The sequence below is a fragment of the Pteropus vampyrus genome, unplaced genomic scaffold, assembly GCF_000151845.1.
Source record: "Pteropus vampyrus isolate Shadow unplaced genomic scaffold, Pvam_2.0 Scaffold155, whole genome shotgun sequence".
Taxonomy (NCBI): domain Eukaryota; kingdom Metazoa; phylum Chordata; class Mammalia; order Chiroptera; family Pteropodidae; genus Pteropus; species Pteropus vampyrus.
In genome coordinates this window covers 3,520,363-3,543,684 of record NW_011888936.1, presented here as the reverse complement: position 1 = coordinate 3,543,684, position 23,322 = coordinate 3,520,363, and the positions used below count along the sequence as shown (strand labels likewise).

At 33.0% G+C, this 23,322-nt stretch overlaps 1 protein-coding gene across 1 annotated transcript in view; it reads right to left on the bottom strand.

The window, feature by feature from the left end:
* Nucleotides 1–7,973: 7,973 nt before the first annotated feature.
* DACH1 (dachshund family transcription factor 1) overlaps nt 7,974–23,322 on the bottom strand; it is a 392,519-nt gene continuing 377,170 nt past the window's right edge. The window contains exon 11 of the mRNA XM_011369789.1: nt 7,974–8,700. Coding sequence (XP_011368091.1) covers nt 8,663–8,700 — 38 coding nt within the window. The 3' untranslated portion in view covers nt 7,974–8,662. The remainder of the gene's footprint in view (nt 8,701–23,322) is intronic.

The following is a 23,322-nucleotide window of genomic DNA, read 5'->3' as shown; positions in this document are numbered from 1 at the left end:
TGCAATCTCCCACACCTCTCTTTGGCAGTGTGCCCTAAGTGATCATCAAGAGGTTTTGTTAGCATGGAGGTGGCTTGTTTGGTGGCTATTCGTCTACACTGGACGCAGATATCACAACAACAATGTAGGTACATGCAAGAGAAAACACATATTAGGATTGTAATTACCAAAATAAATATTTTTTCCACCGAAAGCCCCATGATCTGCAACCAATGGTTTACTAAGCTCCTTAGGCTAGGGATCGTATCACTCAGGGCATTTACTTGTGTCTTCTCATGTGATTTAATAAAGGTGATGCATTAGTAGACTCATCAGGTATAAACACAACATTCTATTTGGATAATGGCACAGGTGCCTCCTTGAGAGGAGGTAGGAATGTCCGAGGCCATTCTATTTTGGAAGACAGCTATTGTCATTAGAGGCATTTAGTAAGGACAGGCTTCATTGTCTATCTTTCGAGTCTTGCTAGATGAATTTAGTAAGGGACTCTGTGTGCGCTATAACATCCTCCAGGGTTATTTAGCGGGCTCATACTGGTGCTAGGGCATCAGCTTCCTGATTGCTTGAGAGTGCCAGTATCTTTTGAGCCAGGATGGGAAAACAGTGAGGACTGGTTCAGGCTCTTGCGGAAAAATCCAAATGTCCTTCTACATTCCCAGACCCCACGGCGGCTTATTTATGATTATCCATCCCTCGGCTTCCCATTGACCAAGCATTAGTGTTGATCCTTTTAGAACAGCTCACTGTCAGTGCAAAGGGTTTTCAGCCAGGGCTCATGAGTGATCACCAGCCAAACCACTCTGCATTCAGCCCACTGACTGCTGAGGTTCAATTCTGTTTCCATCTAGGTGGTATGTCAATGTTGGGCTGAATAGCAACAGCAATCCGTAGGGTGGGTTGACCCAACCAAACCTGTCTGTACCTAGGTGTCAGTGGGAATTCCCCCCGACTCCCTCTCTACAGGTCACAGGGGCCACTATAGGAATAGGGGCAGGGCATTTGGAGGATACACGTGTTCTACAGGGCCTAGTAGCTCTTGCATTTCTGTGTGTGTGTGTGTGTGTGTGTGTGTTCACACGCAGGCACATGTCTGTACATTTATCCTATTAGTTATGTTTCTCTGGAGAACCTTCACTTATACAGAGAGGTAGAAAGAGAGGTTAGTGGCCATAGCTATAAAAAGATAGTGTGAGGGATCTTTTTGATAGAATTATTCTGTATCATGGTGCTCGTATGAATCTATACTTGTGATAAAATTATATAAAACTAGACTCACTCATACACCCATGTAAGTCTGGTGAAATCTTAATAAAGCTGGTGGATATCAATGTCTATTTCCTAGATACTGTATTATATTTATGAAAAATGTTATTGTTGGGGAAAATAGATGAAGTGTACATGGGATGGCTCTTTGTTATTTCTTCTGCCTGCAATTAGTCTATAATTATCTAAAAAAAATTTTAATTCAAAATTTAATATTTTTAAAATAAACAAATAAAATGGATACCACCTTCTAAGGTAAAGTGCAAAATCAGAACTTGCAAATAGCTATCTGAAAACTAATTTTATGAGCTCAGCTGTCCAACCACCTCCACACCTTAAAAGATATTTAAGATATGAGATAAATAATTGAGGTAAAAAGATAGTTGTTGGTGAGGGACTTGGGCTGTTTCAGGGCCAAGCCCCTGCAATCACCCATAAAAGGTGACAGGTGTCTGTCTCTCATCTGGCGTCTGAAGAAGAGCCCTCAATGTGATCAGAGGACTTGATATTTGTCTGCTGGAGGCTATTGAACACAGAGTACTCATGTCTATCTCAGCTTGAATTTCACATTGTAGGAATGTGTATCTGACACACTGCTCTGACAAAGGTACAGAGAAAGTTGGTTACATTTGGGGAAATGCTCCAACGTTCCTGGTGTTTGTTGGGGGAAAGAATACTAAGTGTTTCCTATGGATACATGTGGTACAGATACAAGAAAGAGCATAAGATAGCTGGGCCTAACACTAATACTCAGTGGATAAAAAAGGACTTTGAAGTGATCTGGCAAGATGGAGGTACATGTGGCTGCATCAAGACGACTGCCGGTGAAATGAAAGATTCTTCAGGGGTGAGACAGTGTCCCGCAAAGCCACTTTAAATACTTGTCAAACTAGATGCTGAATTCTCATTTATGTTAGTCAGTTAAGAATATTCTACCGCTCTCCAACCATCCTCTCCTAAAAATACATTGTGCTGTTAGATCACTCGCCCTTTGGCTCTTTGATCAGATACTCCATTCGTACCCAATTCTGTTCTATATTGCAGGAAAGTTTATTTCCCAAGAACCTGCCTATTTTCACTGAGACTCTGAAGTGTACCTATTGTTGTCTCACAGTAGCTATCTGTGGGAAAAGAAAAATCACATGTAAAGCATATACTAAAAAGCGACAAAATCTATTAATGGAAGAAGGCCCCAAACCATTCTATACCAATGAACTCAAGAACATAATAACCAGAAGGATTTAAATAAAAAAGTCGACTCAATGGGAGCCGCTTTTCCTTTGTAAATGAGCATGATGAGTTAGTAAGAAAAGGTCTGACTGGTATCAACATCTCCTCCTAACTCCCACACTTGCGGTAGAATCCAACAATGGGATTTTAAAAAAAATAAATTTTAATGACTTAATAGTTACTTCAGTCTTTACTTGTTTTAAAAAATACCAGTTTGAAATATATTATTAGACACGAGTACACACAATAAATGGAAAGTAGAAATGCATAGTGCTGGAGATGTATCAACCAACTTATCTTTATCTGTTGCTTATGGTAGTAAATTTTGACACACAATTAACATTGTTGAAAGAACAGCCAAAGTACTTGAGAGAGGATTGGAAACTTACTAGCAAAGTAGCTTAAAGCTCCAGATGAATTACCAAAAAATATTTACTGTTTATGTGTTATCTAACGTACTACAGCATTGAATTCCACTTCATCTCTAGTGATTTCAAGTATAATATTGATAATAGCATTTTTAGTCATTGCTCCAGGTATTATATTATAGGTGCAGAATTTATCATAGTATACTTGTATTGATCAACATTTTATCAGTTTAAAATGTACAAACATTACCCCCCTTCACACCACTTTACACGTCTCCATTTATAACATAATTTTCTTAAATAATTCCTTTCCTTACATTGAGAATTACACCATGCTGTTATAATTTTTGCTTCCACAAGACTGAAGTCCTCTCCAAAGAGAAGGGCTGCTTCTTGAAGGCTGGATTTTAGTCATAAAACCCCAGTGCTTCGGACTGAGAACATTCAGAGGAAGGAAGCCCATAATGATTAAAATAGAATTTCTACTTCCCCATGCAGTTGGTTCTGGGGTCAGATTAATCAATAATTTTATTTAGGAAAAAAAAATGTGACTTCTATTGCATCTAATTGGGAGGATTGAAAATTCGTATTCAATTCAGAATTAAGTTCACAGTGCTAAAATTACTTTAAACGATATATTAAATATTTTACAGATTTTATGTAATTTTCATTTTACAGAACTATTAGTTGTTTTTTGTAGTGTGAACAGCTCGCAATGCTTTCTAACCACCCTAAACTCAACCCCTGTCCATAGCAAAAGGCCCACCAGTAGTTTTCTACAACATATTTTTTTCCGCCCTCTCAAAGAGTGGACCTCGACCTTAGCAGCTCATTAGAATCACTCAAGACTCTTAAAAATACTAATGCCCTAGCCCCAACTCCCAGAAATTCAAATTTAATTGGATACAATAGTTTCTAAAATTCTTCCAGATGCATCTAATGGACGGCCAAGCTACCTGACATGCCCTGACTTGAGGCAATCAAAACTCAGGGAATCTGACTTGGGACAAAAAAGAGAAAATGGCTGGGTCCCTTCTGTAGGCTGGGTGTTATGCTTCTGAATAATAGAGGAGTGAAGAGATGAACAAGAGAAGCAAATGTCTGCAGTGAGAGGAGAAAGCAGCAAGTCACTGAGAGAAGCAGAAAGGTGAAGGCAGAATAGTGTCCCTGGTCCCTGGAGGCTGACTGTGTTCCTAGCTTGAGGGTCTACGTGTACCCTTCTGTCTTTATAGCCAATCTTGTTTGGTGTCTAACCTTGCAGGAATTTGTTTTGTTACATTCAACCAAAGGAGTCTTAACTGATCCAACATTTCAACTCAAAATCCCCAGCTCATTAACCTGTAAATGTAAATAATGCTGCCACTGAAAATGCCTCTCATTACCCAACGCCCTCTTTCAGCATTTAGGAATTTACACTGTGTTTAATCATGTTTGGCCATCAGTTACTCTAGGTATACAGATGTTGGGTGATAAGAATCAAATATTATACATCTATACTCAATAGTCTAATCATATTAAGAATTTATTGTTAATGATTAAATATTTGTGATTAAACAGGCTACTTACCTTAAAACAAAGTTTGTGAGCATTGGCAAGGAGAATGCTATGATTGAAATCAAGAAAAAATAACATGAAAAAGTAACTACAGTTGTGTGGTGTTTTACCTAGGGGAAAATGCATCCATGCTTTCCTCAGTCTCCACACAACTGTCTGACTCCCAAAACACCTTGTACGATTCTCTAGAAGGTGAATGGACGATACAAGTCACTAGATTGTTACCACTTAGTGGGAAGGTGTTAACACCCTCTCCATACCAGCTCTGCGGCTACTATAGAGCGGAATGTGCTCGAGGAATCTTTTCTTGTTGAAATTAAGATCTGATTCCAACAGAATTATAAGATCCTCTAGGACAACAGCTATGTTTCAATTTCAGTCATTACAACATCTAGCACAGTACTTTGTGCAGAATAGAGGCTTTATTAATGAATCTGTTTAAATGAATAAATGAAGATCAATTCAGCTTTTATATACCAGTTGTACATATTAAAGATAATGTTAGCACCAAGCCTACACATGAGGAAAAGTGAATTTTTACAATGCCATTTACAATAATATTTAATTCTGTTAACATCTCCACTTCCCATATTTTAAAAATGCAATCCATATAACTTTTTATTTGTAATTTACTCTCTTCTAATAATAAATAGCTTTGTGCAGATTGTAAATTTGCTAGTCCGAATAAAAACACATTGGAAAACCTTAAATTATCACCAAATTCCACTAATATTCAGAGACTGTATGCTGTTCTAGTACAAGTCTTACTGACATAAACATATGATGACAGAAGACAAAAATGTGTTTGTAATGGTCACATAAACATTTTCGGTGTTTATTAGGGAAAGATCATAATTTGTTAACTCATTGAAATAATTTCTTTAGACAGAAAAAGAAATCCATTGTCATTCTCTTGGGAATGTTTAGAATATTCACAGAGATAGCAACCCAGTATTTCTTCAAACGCTGCATTTTGGATTGATTAAAATGTTTATATATTATTAAAGTATATTGAAATTTCAAAGTTTCTAAAGGCATTTTTTCCAATGATAGAGATCAAAAGCAAAACACTGAGTTAGAGTCACAAATATACACTCATAGATATGGGAATAATATATTTTGTTCCATCAACATGTCTACTTTACATTATTCAGCACAAAGCTTTGTGAAATAAGAATCATGGGAATATAAGAATATAAAGGAAAAGGATACAAATAACAGCTTCATAAACTGAGAAATGTACATAAATAAATCATGTATATGTGGGCAGTTTGCTTAGCTGGCAAGAAACAAAATATGGAAAATCTGCTTGTTAAACAATAACTACAGAGTGTGCTTTTATGATGTTTTTCACCACAGTAATTCATATTAGAGATAGAAGCAGTTGCATGTTAAATAAAATCATTGAGCATTGTTTCCTCACATTGCAAAGAGCTGACTTATGTTGTTTTTAGATGCCTCCCATTAGAAAGTAAATATTCCTTCAATGCTATGCATTTCACAAAATTTAATAAAGACGAACTGTAAATAAACTCACGGGGAGATTTCAGACAGTTTTATTAGGAGATTGTTGAAAAGAAAAAGAAAATTAAATACAATAACAGTAAACGTGGTTCTCACATTGAAACCAGGCTCAAAGAACTAGGCTACCATAGAAAAATTTCCAATTCTTGCATTATGATGTAAAAACAGATTTTTTGTACAGATTTTGTACAACAAAATTCGTAATAACCTTTTATCATTTTTAGAAAACTTTAAATATATAGATAAAAATAGACAATTTTCATAGGTCCTACATGAAGATGAGAATGTTCTGGTCCAAGGGCTTGCATAGAGCACAAATGTGGTTATATTATAGAACAACTAGACATTACTATTTTTAGGATTACAAAAGCATGGAAACCACAAAATGGGCACAATTTTACTTGTTTATACCAAACAAAAACAAAAAAAAAACAAAAAAAAAAAACAAATTCCAAAACAACCTGTATAACTAAAAAAGGGGGAAAAAAACTTAAGTTACTGACTTAAAAATAACATTTCATGAATTGTAATATTTACAACAATGTTAGTAAGATTCTCTCTTAACATATAGCTGATAGCTTTTTTTAAAATCCTTGCTAAAATTTCCTTTTATATCAAACCAAACACTAAAGCATTCTCAAAGGTCTTGAAAGTATGTATTTTAAAACTATTTAACCTACTTAACAGGTGACCCTATGCAAGGAGCAGAGCAATGGCTGATTCTACTACATATGTAAGTTGTAGGTTTCTTAAAAAATCTTTCAAAAAATGTATGATTCAAAAGCTTGCCACAAGTCCCTCCAATTTTAAGTGTTGTAATCCTTTAAAGACTGTATACAGGGAAAAACAAGAAATAGATACAACTAGGAATAAAATCTCTTGTGCTCAAACAACAAGAGACGGTTATGGAAGAACTATGCTTAGAAAACCAAGTTTCTACAAAGCATTTACTAACAGCATTTTAAATAAAAATATTGCTCCCTTTTAAGCAAGCTAAAATAGGAATCGTATATATACCCTTTTTATTGTATTAAAAAATGGACTTTGCTGGTTAATAGCAAGCTACACAAAAGAAATATGTTCTGGTGTTGCAAGGAAGACCTAAAAACTATAGAAGCTTAGTGCCAGAATATCTATATTTTTTTCTTAACCAAATAATTAATACCCAATCAGAACTATCCTTAAACATTTTAAACTAGTTTTCTTGGACATTTAAGACTTTACTGTTTATGGTAATAAATAATATTATGATCATAAAATTTTAAGATGACAGCAAAATCATAAAATGTATAGCGACTGCACTGATTTATAATATCAGTCTTTAAAGGTGTAACTGCATATATGTAAAAACAAAGAGAAGGTAACTTCATTATGTAATAAGTACTGTTTGCAGCTTTACTTCCAGCTTTACTTGCACAAAGTGAAAACACATACTGTAACTTTCAAAAAGACAATGAAAATAACACGTAGGCACCCTTCCCTCTGACCAGGGTGGGAAGCACGACACATTTTAACTTTATCACTCAGTGCTACATGGTATTAGACCGATACATCAAGGGTTTGTTAGGTTTTGTTTTTCAGCAACATTAACATAATATGACGTTAACATATAAAAATATTTCTGGTGTTTTGATTAACTGTTCAGCCACAATCCATTCACAATAGTGCAGTTTGGGGCACTAAGTAGAGTTCAATATACAAATAAAAACGGCTGATACAGAGTTCTGATGTCACCAGACGCTTAAGATCTCATTCATTAATACTGTGACTCCAAACAAATATTTACATGCCTGCATGCGTTAAAACCAGAAAGGTGTCTTTCTGACCAACAGGGTGACAAAACATATTTTCTAAAATTTTCATTTTCCTAAACTCTAGTTTACTACTGCATACATAATACCTTCCTTGTATGTTTTATGTTTATATACTGTACATGTGACCAACAGTGTGAATAAGAAGCATCATTATTATTTTAAATTCTATATACTACTACCAGTTTGGAATGAAAACATGTTACATTTATATATTTTTAAGAAAAAAGACCTTCAGCAAAACCTTTTGGCTTATATTCAATGCTTCTTTTCAGATATGCAAAATGTTATTTCACTGGGTTGTTGTCAACATCCATTTGTTGGTCTTTTGGAAAGTATGTGAAAAAAACATCTTCAGGATAAAACCCACAATTAGAGAGTTTAAAATCGAATGTAACAGAATATTACTCTTTATTGTATTGATTTTTTTTAAGGAATCCTCTATGCCTCCTTCAAGTTCATTTCCAAGTGTTCTTGCTGGTTTCCGGAGGACATAATTCTGCAAGTCTGGGTGACCACTGCTATGAGAGTCTCTTGATGTGCTCAGATACAGAATTTTCAGAAGAGGAAAATGGTTCATTCCATTAAAAAACAAAGCTAGGTCATATTCTATTCGGACCTGCTTTAACTCAGTATACAAGTGTCCAGCAGCAAAGGTGCAGTTATCAATTGTAAGAAGTTTGATACTTATACATTTACAAACATTCTCAAGTCTCTGGTATGAACCACAGATGAAAATCAATGGAAGAAACTTTTTTTTTTTTTTGTAGAATACTTAAACTTAAAGAACATTAATACACAAAATTGAGGCAGTTCCCTTAAAAGGACTTTATTTTTTTCTGAACTTTCCAATGACGAATGTCTGACTGCAAAGTTCTTTACTACAACATGGATTTCTTCAACAGGAAAGATTCAGTACATGACAGTAGTTTTCAAATACAGTCTTCCATCTAAAAATAAATAATAAAAATAATTAATGACGTGACAATTGGAACACAAATGTGAATATCAAAACTACATAGCCTAATATAGACTTGGTGGGTTTTATTGTCTTCATTTGTTTAGGAAGTTACGTTTTCCATATATTCTCAAAGTTAATTTCATAATTACATTGAGTTTATGTGATCCAAAAGAATATAGCATTTCTAGTCCTCATAAATATATATTTGGTATTTTGATATCAGTTCCAGAGCACTCAGAAAAATAGATAAGAGTATGTGTGTGTTTTACTGATATGCAAAGCTAGTTGATTTCTGTTGAATGACAATTACTTCCTTCAAGCTTGCAGAACTAAATTTTCTCTGGATGCGCTCAGGTGTATCTTCATCACGAAAGACTGAGTTCCCATCTCACTCCTTAGCAGCGTTGTTAAAAATACTATGTAATGTAACTATTGTGCACATTTGTTGCTATTCACATGAAAGCCACCTAGATTATTTCATCACTATCAATGGACTATAACCTTTCCCCCTTGAAGTGAGATTAACCAAACAACTAAATGTTAAGATGAAAATACATTACTCAACTTTTATCAGTTAGGAAACACAGAGTTATGTGAAAAAAAACCTAAATTAAATCTTGAAAACATTCAATAAATGCACTTGAATGAAGCAGAAATAGGAAATTAAAAATCCAGAAGAAAAAACAAAACAAAATGTAAACCTATTTCTCAAATGTAACACCCTCTAAATTGTCCACTTTGTGATGTGGTCTAAACTTTAGATATGTTTGTGTAAAATATGTCTAAATTTCAAGTTTTAACTCTTGCAGTAGAAGGTAATCAGAAAGGAAACTTTCCAAACATTTAAAAAATGCCTATTGCCATGTGAATGTTTGCAAAATGTCTGGTAGCTTCAAGAATTTAAATATAAGGTAACAGAAATAACCTGAAGTAATTTCAGGAAATAGATAAGATAGTCTAAATATTTGCAGATCTCACCTTCGACATTAAGCAAATTGAGTGCTTTTACATACTCTGTTGTAGATATAGTAATTAATAGGAAACCTAAAATCAACGTTAAATCATTTTATTTCATAGAAACATTGATGTGCCCAAATTTTATATTCCTATCATATGTTTTATCTTAGCCTAATTTGTATGGTTGGTATATTACCTCCAGGATGCCACAGAACTCTCTTTTGCTCATTGATATATCCCAAGCACCTAGTATATGTTCAATAAATATGTGTCGAATAAATGAATCAGTTTCATGTTATCTTTACAACACAATACATGGTCAGGAATGTCCATGAGCTTAGTATTATAGTGACTAATTTCTAATAGGGTGTGTCGAGTATTCATTAGTTGACTCTAAAAATAATCCAGTTCAACTTTAAGGATAATGATGACATTACTTGAAAGTCTCTAAGTATTCTAGTTTTTCAGTTTGATAATCATATCAGAGTTATTCTCAATATATGAAACATCTAATGATCACAATGAATATCTGCTCCCCTTAATTAAAATATACCTTCAGATATAAGATATAATCTAAGATTCACCAATAAAATATATTATTAAACTAACTGAACTCTATTTTTGAACAGTGACTTAAATGCATGCAAAAATTATGTTGAACAATCACCCTAGAAATGTGGTCTAAAAATATTAACTTCTTGGCTCCTAAAGATGGTCTCTCATTGATACTAAATATTAATATAACTCATTAGTGGCTATTATAATATTCATTAGAGATACTTTCTAAATCAATCATTAATCGAATATCAATACCAAAGCCATATATTTTTGATAAAAATTTCTAAGGACATGAGAGTATCACATTAACCTATTGTGGAATATTTATTGTTTTGCATAAAACATGGCTTAATTTCTTCTGTTTGATTGGTTTAATTGCAGCCACCTGTGGGACAAACCTATGATTTTTGTACTTACATTATATAAATAAACTAAAATATAACTATTTCAAATCTCAGCTTAGCAGGAGTTTTAATTACTCACCTTGTAAATAAACCTAATAGACTTGACATCATAAAAATAAATAAAACCAGTCTTTCACACACTTAGTATCTTGTGGCTAAAATTGGACCCTTTAAAAGATAATTTTGATCCTAATAACTTTTATTGCAGAAAGCAACATAATTTTTTAAAATCTAGTAATAGAAAATACAGAAGTAACTGAAAAAAAATAGAGTGCTGATACTTTTACTAAATTTTTCATTAATTTATCCCTACTTTCTCCTTTCAGTTGTCTCATCATTTCTATTGTGGATTCAGTTATGTTGGTAGTATCCTTCTCATTGTTATTTTTAAAAAATAGACAATGTTTTCTAGGATTAGAAAAGGTAAAGAGACATTCTCAATTTTCCCCAAATTCAAATTTCATTAAGTGAGGTCTTTCATAATACCATTGAAAAGTAATAATTTGCTTCAAGTAATAATTTGAAAATTAACATTTCAGTGCTCACTATGGATTTTTAAAAATCTTTGTACATTAAAGACAAATTAAAGTCTTGAAAAATAGTTTTCTAATCTTCTGTGATGTCTATGTCATACCGGGTAGAAAGACTCTAGTAGTGAAGAATGGATGTATAAAAATAATTCATTAAGGGTAAATAATTGTTTTAAAAGATCCACTAGCCAAATTCTTCACCCAGGTCTAAAAGGTGCCATATAATTTGGTATTAATTTTTCTCTCTAATCTTATCTATTACCACTCTCTGCTTACTCAGTAACCCTAGTTCTCCTTTGCACTCTACGGCACATCAAGCTCTCTCCTGTTCAGGCCTGTTCTTCCTTCTGGAAGCCTAGAAGGTAAGTACCTTCTCTTTACTCACTTACTTTCCTGTTCTCGTCTATCGAACTTCTCTAAATGGAGTTCTTCTATTTATTCTCCACTGCAAGCACCTTAACAATTAACTCAATAGCTCTTGTTTCATTTTGAAATTACATAAGGGAGTTTGCTACAAGATGAGACCCACAAAAGCAGCAGCCATATCTCTTTCCTTATAAAAATTAGAATGAAAATGCTTTTCAGAATGATTCCTCAAACTTTTTTTACCTTAAAAGTTTTAATGCAGTCTTAAATGCTAAACTTTTAGAGAAATAAATTAATATGCTTATGCAATAAAAATAATTATCTGTATGTTAGAAATTTTAAAGACTAAACTAAATTTTTAAATAATAGTACAATAATTATTTCAAAAGCATCTTTACTATAGATCATTTATAAAATACATTTATCGAAATTATATACATTATATTTGTGCGCTCAGTATCTGACCTACTATAATTCCACTTTTAATAAATGTCTCCTTAAATTTTTGACTAATGCTCCTAACTGATGAACAAATGCATCAGGCACTGAAGATACCAGTTATAAAATAAATCCCACTTGCTACAATTAAGGCATTTCTCTGATTAAATAATACTTAGACATCTGAGATTATCTGCCTTATAATTAACTGCAAACAGAAATACACCAGGCACGGACAGACTCTAGAAGAGAGACTCTCTCTTCCTTTGTCTACAGAGTCTAAATTACAAAGCAATTCTACTTTATAATTTTTTCATCTTTATTGAAACAGTTATGAATAATTCAAAGTATGTAAAAAAAATGTTTTAACTAATTTTATGTTGTTCCAGAGAAGTTACAGTATCAGTCCTGCAACACACAGCAAACAGCCATGTGTGGATGTACCCAGAGAGCTAACGAGAGGCCTCTCAGGTATGGGAGTATAGGTCTAGCTCAGGCCTCTGGTAACAAACCACCTGAGTTAAAGTTAAATGGCAAGGATGTTAGAAAGGACATATAGGCCAATAGTTCAAACCATGCCGTGTGTTTACGTTATATAATAATGCTTCCAATAATCTCTCCTTCCCAGACTGTTCAAACAGCAAGCAAAGCCACGGGGCCATACAGAGGGCCAGAAAAAAAAAAAAAAAAGCTACAGGATGGAGCTCATTGGAATCTCTGGAGTGTTTCCATGGCTTAGATTCATTACTCGGTGCTGTTCAAAACTCAGAGAGCTTATTCGTATGCTTTGTTTTAAGGGCTACCCTTTGTGCATTACTTTTTACCTAGACTATCTCACACCTACCCACTATTTTCTATATTGTCTTTATTTATGTATGCCTTGGCCTTGGAAAAATGTTTTTCCTGTTTGTTCCTGATGCTGAGCCAGGTTTACCAAACAATTGGTCCTTGATATCTCAAATGGGTGAGAACTTTTCTTTAAGATCAAGTAAATTGGCAATAAAGGCAACAATCATTATTAACATTATAGATAACATTTTCTGAGCACCTGTTCTGTTCAAGGCACTTTATAGATTATAAATCTAATCTTCCTGACAACTCAACAAAATAGGTATTCTTAATGCCTTTTACAAATAGGCTGTTAAGGTTCAAAAAGGCTAAGTATCTTGAACATTTTCACAGAACTAGCAAATGAAAGCGAGGTGATTTGATATTTACGTGGATCCAAATATCACGCCCATTCTACTATGTCACTTTCCTCTAAAACGCAACTGGACGATCACTGGGGGAAATCTGATGTCTCTGACTTACAGAGGTGAAGGACCGACTCTTATGCATCTCAGTACTATCAGTGTCACTCCTTGTGGATCTGTTCCTCGCTGTCATCCCAGTGACAGGGGCTTCCTTTTAGCATTCAGAGCCTCAACTGAACCATTTGAAATCAGAATCAGAATTCTTATAGTTTGGTTTCAGAGAAAATATCTTCCTTTAACACAAGATTATTTGTTTTTGTAAAGGAGGCTGATGTGACAGAAAAATCATCAAGCTATACTTTGTGCATGGGAGTACTTAATTAAAAAGTCTGTTCTAATTAAAAGCACTTGGGAGTAAGGATTGAGTGAAACTGTTTAAATTACAAATTCCTAATAGTTCCAGAGTTCATTGTAATTTGATGCTCACAGCTATAATTTGGTATATAAGAAAGTATCTAGATCACTGAATAGTTTATTGCAGGTGTGAATTTTCATATGCTATTTATTATTATTATGCAGATTTAGATCTACAGATGAGCTGAAGAAAAATTTTAAATTCCTTGTAAAAAATAGGTCTCACCTTTTAATATTAAAGTAGAAACGATCAAATCAAACCATTAAGTATATAGATTCTATGTGTTATTTATTATCTGTGGCAAAGAGAGAGAAATGGAGAATTTATTACAAAATTTCCAGGTTTGTTTTATTTGTGTATTAAATCTATTGTTATGACTTAATGTTTTTGTAGGTATTATTATATGTATTTATTTGTTATGTCTAATACATGTAGACAGATGTAGAATTTAGCTTTTATTCATATTTAAAACTAGAATATTCAATAGCTTGATCAGTTACTTTAAAAACTAATGAAACTTGTTCAAGAGAACGATCACATTACACAACAAAATTTCATATTAGAAGAGGGCATACAAATTGGAACAATTTCAAATTGCTTAGTTGGGTGACACAAGAAATCCAATTATTTCATTAATGTAAAATCATTAACAAGGGAGTATGCTAGTGAAAGGTAACACATAATATGCAAATAGATATGTATTCCAATTTTGAATTGAACTCCCCTGCATACATCCACAAGGATCTCTTACATATCTTTTGCACAAAAGGCTTCCTGTTAGGAAGTAGCTTTATTAAAAACTGCATCTGTTTGTTCAAAACTTATAGCCAGACATTTGTAATCTAATAAAATTTGCTGCTTTCACAAAACAGTACATGCATGTGTACATGTCTCTCTATTTCAGAGCTGAAGAAAATATTAACAAAGCAGAGGACAAACACAGAAGATCATGTATCTAGAAAATTTAATATTTACTTAAATAATATTAGGTTAATATAAAATATAGTAGCTCTGAGCCTCTCTCAACATAATGTCTTAATCATGTGAAGTAAGGGAAACCAAAACAAGTGGTGAAAACAAATGTTAATGATTCATGTGATATTTGATAAGACAACGAAAGGAAGTCAAAATAAAAGCAAACAAACAGAAACAGATGGGAAGAATCTTTGTCAAGTCATAACCCTTCTTGTAAAACCCCCAAAGGAAGAAGTTAATTAAAGAAAATATTGTTTCTTGCTTTTTTTATAATTTTATATTTAGAGTAAGAACATTCTGCTACTGCTAAAGCAATGAAGCAGAGACACAAAGTCTACGTTTAATATAAGAAATATTTTAAGAGAGATTGATGTTTAGCATAGGCTCTTTTATAAGAGGATACTGAATAAATATCATTTCTTCTCATGAAATGTAGTTAAGAACAATAAAAGTGATTTGCAAAGTCATATTCAAGAGTGTGTCAATTAAAAAGTAATTAAAAAGTAAAACTAAAAGTTGCAACAGATTTTGAATTTTGTGTAATTTATGGTTACAGTCACAGAATCTGAGGCTCATACAGTTGAGTCAAAGTGAGAGAGGACTAGAACCCAAATAGCTTTCAAATAGTTCCTCTATAAGTACCTGATGCTATTCTAGAGAGTGGGCACAGACTGTGTGTAAAAGAACACAACAAATGTATTTTGCCTGTACAATCAAAATATACTAGCACAAGCATAGGTAATGAATTATCTAATGGACCAATATGACCCAGCTTACTTGAAATCAGAGTAGATAACATCGTGTTTTTTTACAAGATTAGTATGAAGTAATGGTTTTGATTGTGGCTCATACCAAAGGCATAAAAAAACATAATCAAGAATCTCTTTTATATCTTTCATTTCTCTTCAAAGAACACAGTGTAGTTTAAAACATGTTCTGAGAACAGAAGATCATCTAAAACTATAATGTACAGATTAAAAGGTAACTATGTTTCTAGACAAAGACAGTGAAAGTGAAATCCTGTCTTTTTCATGTGAGGGACTTTTTATTAGACTTCAGGTAAGCACAGGACTTGAGGAGCAACCTGAGCTTCGAAAATTTAACAGTTTGAAGCAGATGAGGCTAGGCTTTAGGTATTGTAGGGCTAGAAGGGATCATCACTGGGCAAGTAGATCTAATCACAACATTCTTTCTAAATGGGAAATTAAACAAACAAACCACTAATGAAAGCTGGACTGAAGAATTTGAAGAGATGGCATTTCAAGATCTATACATGGCTATTGTTAATCTTACTGTGCCTGGAGTTATTTAGTCAACTCCAGCCCTACACAAAATACTTTTCCCAAATGGCTAGATCAGCTTGTAGTATTTCAGTTCCTCTGAGAAATGACGCTATTATTAGTATCTTAAAGAACAGACCCTTTGCCTGAATTTCAGGCTCAACTGTGATGCTGGTCTTCTCTGTAGACAGAGAGGAGTTTACGATCAAAGGCTAAGATAACCCTGCTTTACTGAATATTAAAGACCTTTTATTCTGTAACTCAAGAATCTTCCCCAACTGGGATAGAAATCAGCACCTTGTGGTTCCAGGAATTGACATAATTTTAGAATGAAATATTCTTAAAACCATACCTCCATGGCCACAACCAAGCAAAATTGATTTTAAAAAGTCATCATCATAAACTATCTAGTGTTTGCTTATGCAATAAGAAACAGGCAATTCTATGCTTCATGTTAAGAAATTAGCCCTCTGACAAAATTTTAGTCATGAATGATCATCCTATACTCATGTGCACAGGATTGGGATCCCATATATTGTATTAGAACTTAGGCACTGTTACAGCCACTGTCATAGGATCTAAACTCTCCGGTCCCCCAAGTTGTTGTCACTACACCAACACTTAAGAGCTTCACTATTCTAGAGAAATTTATTAAAGTCTGGCTATAATCTCCTTAAGAGCAGATAACATACCATATGACCTTGTGTATTTCTAGCACCTTGAACATTGCCTGGAAACTGGCAAGTGCTCAATAAAAATATACAGACAGAACTATCAAAACTAACATCAAAAGTGAGGGGAAGGTGAATATTACATGGCCCTGAATGTTATACCTGAAGAAGAAAACAACTTCACTTGGGTAGTATACTAGCTTAGAATATATGATTTGAGCCTAATCATCAAGAAATATCAGAAGCAAAATGAGAAATATTCTATTAAGACCAAATTTTTCAAAAATGTCAATTTTATCAATTTTAATAGGCCAAAGAAATGTTCAAGATCAAAGAGACTAAAAAGAAAGGATAACTAAATATAATATGTGATCCTAATTTGGATTCAGAAATTCTATAAAAAATGTTATAAAGGACATGCTTGGGGTAGGGGTCAAATGACAAAATTCAAATTTCAATGTCAGATTAAAAAAGTAATGTCAAATAAATATTTATTGAGCTGATAAATATACCCTGTTTATGTATAAGAGAACATCGTTATTTTTAGTAAATATCACCTGAAATATGTATGGGTAAGTTCAATAAAGGGCCATGATTTATACTTCTTACTCTCAAATTATTTGGAAAATAGTATTCAGAGAGAGAATATCATAAAGTACATGTGAGCAAAATATTAATAATAAATGAATCTTACTAAAGAGTATATGAAAGTTTCAATACTTTTTTGAAATTTTTTATAAGTATTTTTTTCAAGTACAAATTAAGACAATAAATTAGTTTGCCTGAGTGAAATACAATTTTAATAAATCACCAATATCAGATATTTATTAATGTTGAAGATTAACACTCTCCACTATCTATATATACTGTTTCACTGATTAAATGAACTGTATTCTCAAGGTAGGGATGTTTTCTGCTTAGTAACAAGGCTTTTGAGAAGTCCTGTTCGAATATTAGATAGTAAGAAGATGCTTAGTGATTTTCTTTAGAGAGTTCTCCAGGAAAACCAGATTCAGATTTGTGAAATTTACTGGACTGAGGCAGTGGACATAAGCTGGATTCTGGTATACTGGTCCATTGTTTTTTAATGGCAAATTTACTATTGTAAAGTTTATGAATTTTACTTAACTGTTACCTATTAGTTAGGACTGTGTATGCTAATGTGCATTTTTTGGTATCAGGAAATTACTGTCTGTTTAACTGTTTGAAACAAAACCAAAAAGAGCAGAGACCTCTTTAAAAGTTTTGTTTTATTTCTGTAAATAAAGGAAAATTATATTGCTGGTAGGTCTGCTTTGGTAAAGCAGTTGTGTGCATGTGTGTTCTAATTAAGTATTTATTAGTAAGAAGCTACAAACCGTCAGAGTGGTTAATGTATCAGCAAGTGAGAATGGGGTACTTTGCTCTTAGGTTACCTTGCCCTGATTGGAAGGTGAGACTTCCCAGTTTCAGTAAAGTGAAGCACAATGAGATTTTAGTACTTTCTCTATTCTTCTGTACATTTCTGGGGGAAAGGAGACTAAGAAACAGGGATGGAAGGAAATAATCATTAGCAGGCATATCTGAACCAGAGTGATGAATGGACAAATTATCTACTGTGTCTAATTAAAATGGAGCATAGAAAAAAAGTGATCTCTTATTTGATAAAATAGATACTACAGAGAAGGGAAACAAGGATCTTTCAAATCAATCATGTGTATCCTTCAGAACTTCAAGAAACAGGGAAAATCATCAATGAATAAATTAAGTGTTCAGAATAAATGTATGTGTCATCTCTTGGGAAAAAGCAAAGGTGGCAATTAGAAGGGCAGCTCTTGTCAGACCCTAGTAATTTTCTTTTAAGTTTGGAGGGGGAAAAAATGATCATTTTCTTTTAAAAGTTTAGCATTTTGTATCTAAATCTCTAGAACTTTATTTAACATGTTTATACAATGCAGAACCAAAATATTGGTCTAGTGCTAAACTCCACAATCGACAAGCTTCTGTGAAATATCTCAAAATTTTTTCAATAAATATAAGAATTTTTTTTTAACAAAAGAAAAACACCTTTGTGGAGAATAGCTTTTCTTTATATCTTATCTAAAGGAATCATCAAATGCATTTAGACAGTGTGTGGGTGAGAATAGTATTTACATGCTATTAAATAACAAAGCCCACTATAAAATAAACTTTAAAATTAACACATAGGGGCCAGTTCAAAGATGTGAGAAGTTATGATATCTAAAGAAAGAATCTGAGAATCAGTAGTATTTGTTCAGAAATGTAGCCCAGAGAAAGCAGAGTTATTCAGGCAAGTTTTGGAAAATGCCCATCAAGTGACAACCAAAGATGTGTTACCTTCAAAGACTGATGTGGACATCTGTTCTACCTTTAGAGATAGTCCTGAGCCATAAGATATCTGAATTACATAAGCTCTTTGTTAGAGTAACTTAACAGTTTTACTTTCCATATAGCCCTCTGTGGCAGGAATCCTCTAAGACAGCCAGCAATGCTTCCTGCCTCCTGGTAGTCACATCCTTATGTGATCCCCATCCCCTTTAAGTATGGTTTATACTAGTAACTTGCTTCTAATGAAGAAAATATGGCAAAAGTGATGGGAAGTCACTTCCAAGATTAGATTATAAAAACCCATGACTTTCATCTTGCTGGCAGACTCACTCCCTCTCTGCATCTTTTCATTTGCTTGATCTGAAGAAGCAGGTTACCATGTACTGAGTTGTCCTATGACGAGTCCATAGGGCAAGAAACAAATGATTGCCTCTGGCTGAAAACCAGCAAGACACCGAGGCTCTCAGTCCAACATCCTTCCCTTGAGGACATGAGGCATGCCAACAGCCACATGAGTAAGCTTGGGAGTAGATCACACCTCAGTCGAGTCCAGGCATGACTGCAACCCCTGCCAACTTCTTACTGCAGCCTGGGAGAGACCCTGAAGGAGAGGACCCAACTATGCTATTTCCAGATCCCACGCATTCGGAAATTGTGAGGTAACATATCTTTTAAACCATGAAGTTTTGAAGTAATTTGTTGTGCCACAATACCTAATTAATATGCCTTCCTTTAGAAAAAAAATATGCTGGTTAATGTCACAGGTAAATTTTTCAGTTCTTGTGACTTACAGTGTTCTAGTATATCTCAATTTGCTTTCTTCTGGAACACAGAAAAGATTAATAACCCAACTCTGGGGCATGTGAACTCACCGAGCCACCTTGTGAGTTCTCCTGGAGGGTTGCCTGCAATTCAGAGAAACAGCAAAACCAACCGGCATGTTTCTCAGAGCAGCATTTCTTGTCTTACTATATCAAAATAATTTTTTAGAAACTCTCTGATTTATTACTAATGGAATAAATTATTGTAAATCACATAATATTTATTCTCACACTTAAAAAATTGTTTGGTCGTGTGTGTGTGTGTGTGTGTGTGTGTGTGTGTGTGTGTGTGTGTAAGTAAAAAATACTTGTATTACCTTAGGGAACCTTGATTCTACTGGGAATAAAAAAATAGATTTTCTTTAAAGATTGGTCATTTTATTTCATGACATATGGTAGCCTTTTCAGTTATAAAAAATAATGATCATTATCAATAGTCTATTCCTTATATTAAATTTGTTTCAGAATAATAATAATTATGATTGTATCAGATCGCCTGATACAGTGTGGCAGAAATAACCATCCCAGGATACTGTATAGCTCCATACTGTTGAACTTGTAACCATTTAATGAACTACTATTTGCTAAAAAAGAAAAAGAAAAAAAACACATGTTCTAGACTTTCTATTAAAATCATGTAGAAATATATTAGTTTGAGCAGGGAACCAGATAATCTTTTTAATGTCCCCAAACAACCTTTGATTTAGACATGGCAACTGGTCAAGTTCAGATTGGTTAATTCTGGTATCTGGTAATATTTGAAGCTGTTGTTTATTATATTGCATGTTTTCCAAGGAAACAGACATACTTTTTTGCAAATTGATCAGGAAAATATCAACAAAACAGCCACAAACAATAACAAATTTAGTAAGACACTAAATGCTTTCTAAAATGGAAAACAATGAAAAAAAAGACAAAATGTGCTATCACAAGAATATGCAATGCTGAATAACTTTTCATTTTACAAATTGTCTCTGTCTCCATAGACACAAAGAATTTCAGGAAACATCTGAGCACTCTAGACTTATAATTTACATTTATTGTAAGTTCCAATTTGGCCTCAGCATATATTAAATTCCATGAGATTGCTGAATTTCTTTAATTGAATTTCAAAAAATGAACACAAAAACTACAAATAAACATTTAAAGTATATTATTATAAATGTGCATACATTTGGAAAGAAGATAAATGCTGATGTATGTATATTTAATGCCCATTGTGAAATTCTACTCTTGGTCTTATAACACAGACTACTATTTCCATTAAAATTAATAGCTTGTGGCTGTGGTTACTGTCAGTATTGCCTTATTTTCCCATCACTAGCAATTGTGACATGAATAAAATTAACTTATGTCACCATGTAAATCATTATATCCTGAATTAAGGTTCATTTTGAGAAGCATTATAAATTTAAGGAACTCAGCTAGGATCTCGTCAAAACAACTTCATAATGAAATCTTTATTTTCCTACCATACAGACTATATACCACTTTTACGTTTAGGGCTAATTCACAGTTGCACTTGGACAAAACCAAATTATTCATCTAAGTATCCCTAGTTTATCTTAATATCTCTGATTCATTTCAAATGGGCAGAATGCAGTTCTTTCTCTTTTTAAGAAAACTTACTTGCATATTATAAGAATATTAACTTGTAAGTCTTAGATAATGAATTTTGCCTGTTTTTCCATTAGATCTTTGATAGCATCATGGTGTCTGAATGAAGAGTTCAAAACCTTTTGCAGCCTTTTTAACAGGTTCTTTCCTAGCCCAGTGCTTGGTTGAGAATCTAAATGCTACGACTCTACCAGACATTTGATAGCTTCATTACCAAATGCCTATGTAATGAAAAATCACAATGCTCTAAAGTTTTATAGTGTAGGACTAGTATTATTTTGTTGTAACACACACTTTGTTGTGATAATTCAGAATACTATTATATGAGCACTTTTCCTTTACTTACCAAATCTCAAGAATAAGTTAATTTTACCTTCATTAAAATAAGAATGTATTATACTGTTCAAATGATTACAAAGAATATCTATGCATCAGAGGGAAAGCTAACAATAAGAGTAAATTATTGTTGCTTTTTTGTTTATGATTTTTTTCAATGTAGTTTGATTACTTGAAAGGACTGATATTCAACATTGCCATATGAAACAATATCATGAAAAATACATGTCTCTTAATGCAAGAGTCGAATTGGCAGTTTGTCATAGGTAAAATCTGCAGAATCGACAAAGTTGCAAAATAAATAAGTCAAAATATGAATTATCTAATATACCACTATGTATTTTTAGCATTCTCTATCCTAATTTTATGTATATAATCGAGCACTGTAAATTTTTTAGTCTCTATTTTATTACATTCACTTTAATGGACAAAATTCAACACTAGTAATCCATTCTTTCTAACTGCCATAAAAAAAGCTACATTATGTTTTCTCTAGTAAAAAAAATATTAAATCATTCATTACAAATAAGGATGGCATAGAGTGTTCAGGAAATGTTTTAACTCTTAGCTATTTGAATATACTTTGCTCTTAATGCTGCATTTGTTATTCTTATTATAATCTGTTCTTTATAAGGTGGGGGTTGGGTTGACACTCTAGCCTTTTAGAATAATTACAATATCAAGATTACGGAAAGAGATTCTGTATTTTCAGCACATGGCTTTAATGTTGCCCAAGGTAATACCTCTTGTTTGGCTTTCACAGTCAAACTGCCTTACATTAAAACCCTAACTCAATATTCATTCACCTAAGTTCCTTCATTAAACCCAAAAGTAACAAGCCAAATTCATCATCATTTACTCTAGCCTGGATCTCTTTCTTAGATTATCTATTTCAAACTACCAACTACTGTTTTCCTGTTCTAAATCTCACAATTTTCTCCTCTTGTATTTCAAGTGCACTTCCCACTCTATTCTTTGCACATTAGAACTTGAATCTTCATTACCTGATTTCTGAATTTAGAACATTTTTCATATCTTTATTCTCATTTGATAGCAATATCTCTTATGCAAGATTTCTATTAGATTTAAGATTCAGTATATCGATATGAGCGACAAAAACAACAGAGACCAGGTCTTTATTTTAATAAATATTATTTAGGAAACTGTCTAATACCATACTCAGAAGTAGCCATGATATTTATTTCTCTTCTGTTTACAAATATTATTTAAAATATGTCAATAATATGTCTTCTCAGAAGATTTACATTTACATGTCTAGACTTAAATGAATCTTCACTAATCACCCAAATGGAGCTTATTGCTTTATTTGTGCTCTGAAAGTAATTGTTTACATTTCAGAGGCACTGGATCAAAATATTACTTCATTAAGAGAATAATAGATCTCTTACATCTTTCAAGAAAAAAAATCATCAAATATTATAAATTTCAGATTTAAATTATTTTTAGGTCTTGAATACATGTTTCCAATAGTGTGCTAGTGAGTTCTTATTAACATAAAAGCTAAAAATGAGTTCTACTGGAAAAACTTCAGAATATTACCTAAAACGTTTGTAGAGTATGTTACTTTATAAATATAAAGACATGTGTATACACGATATGGTCATACTTTGCTTTGTTAAATTTATTCTTGTTTCATATAATTAAATTTAATGTATAAATATTTTATATTTTTGTATAAATAAAATTTGACTTATACTTTCT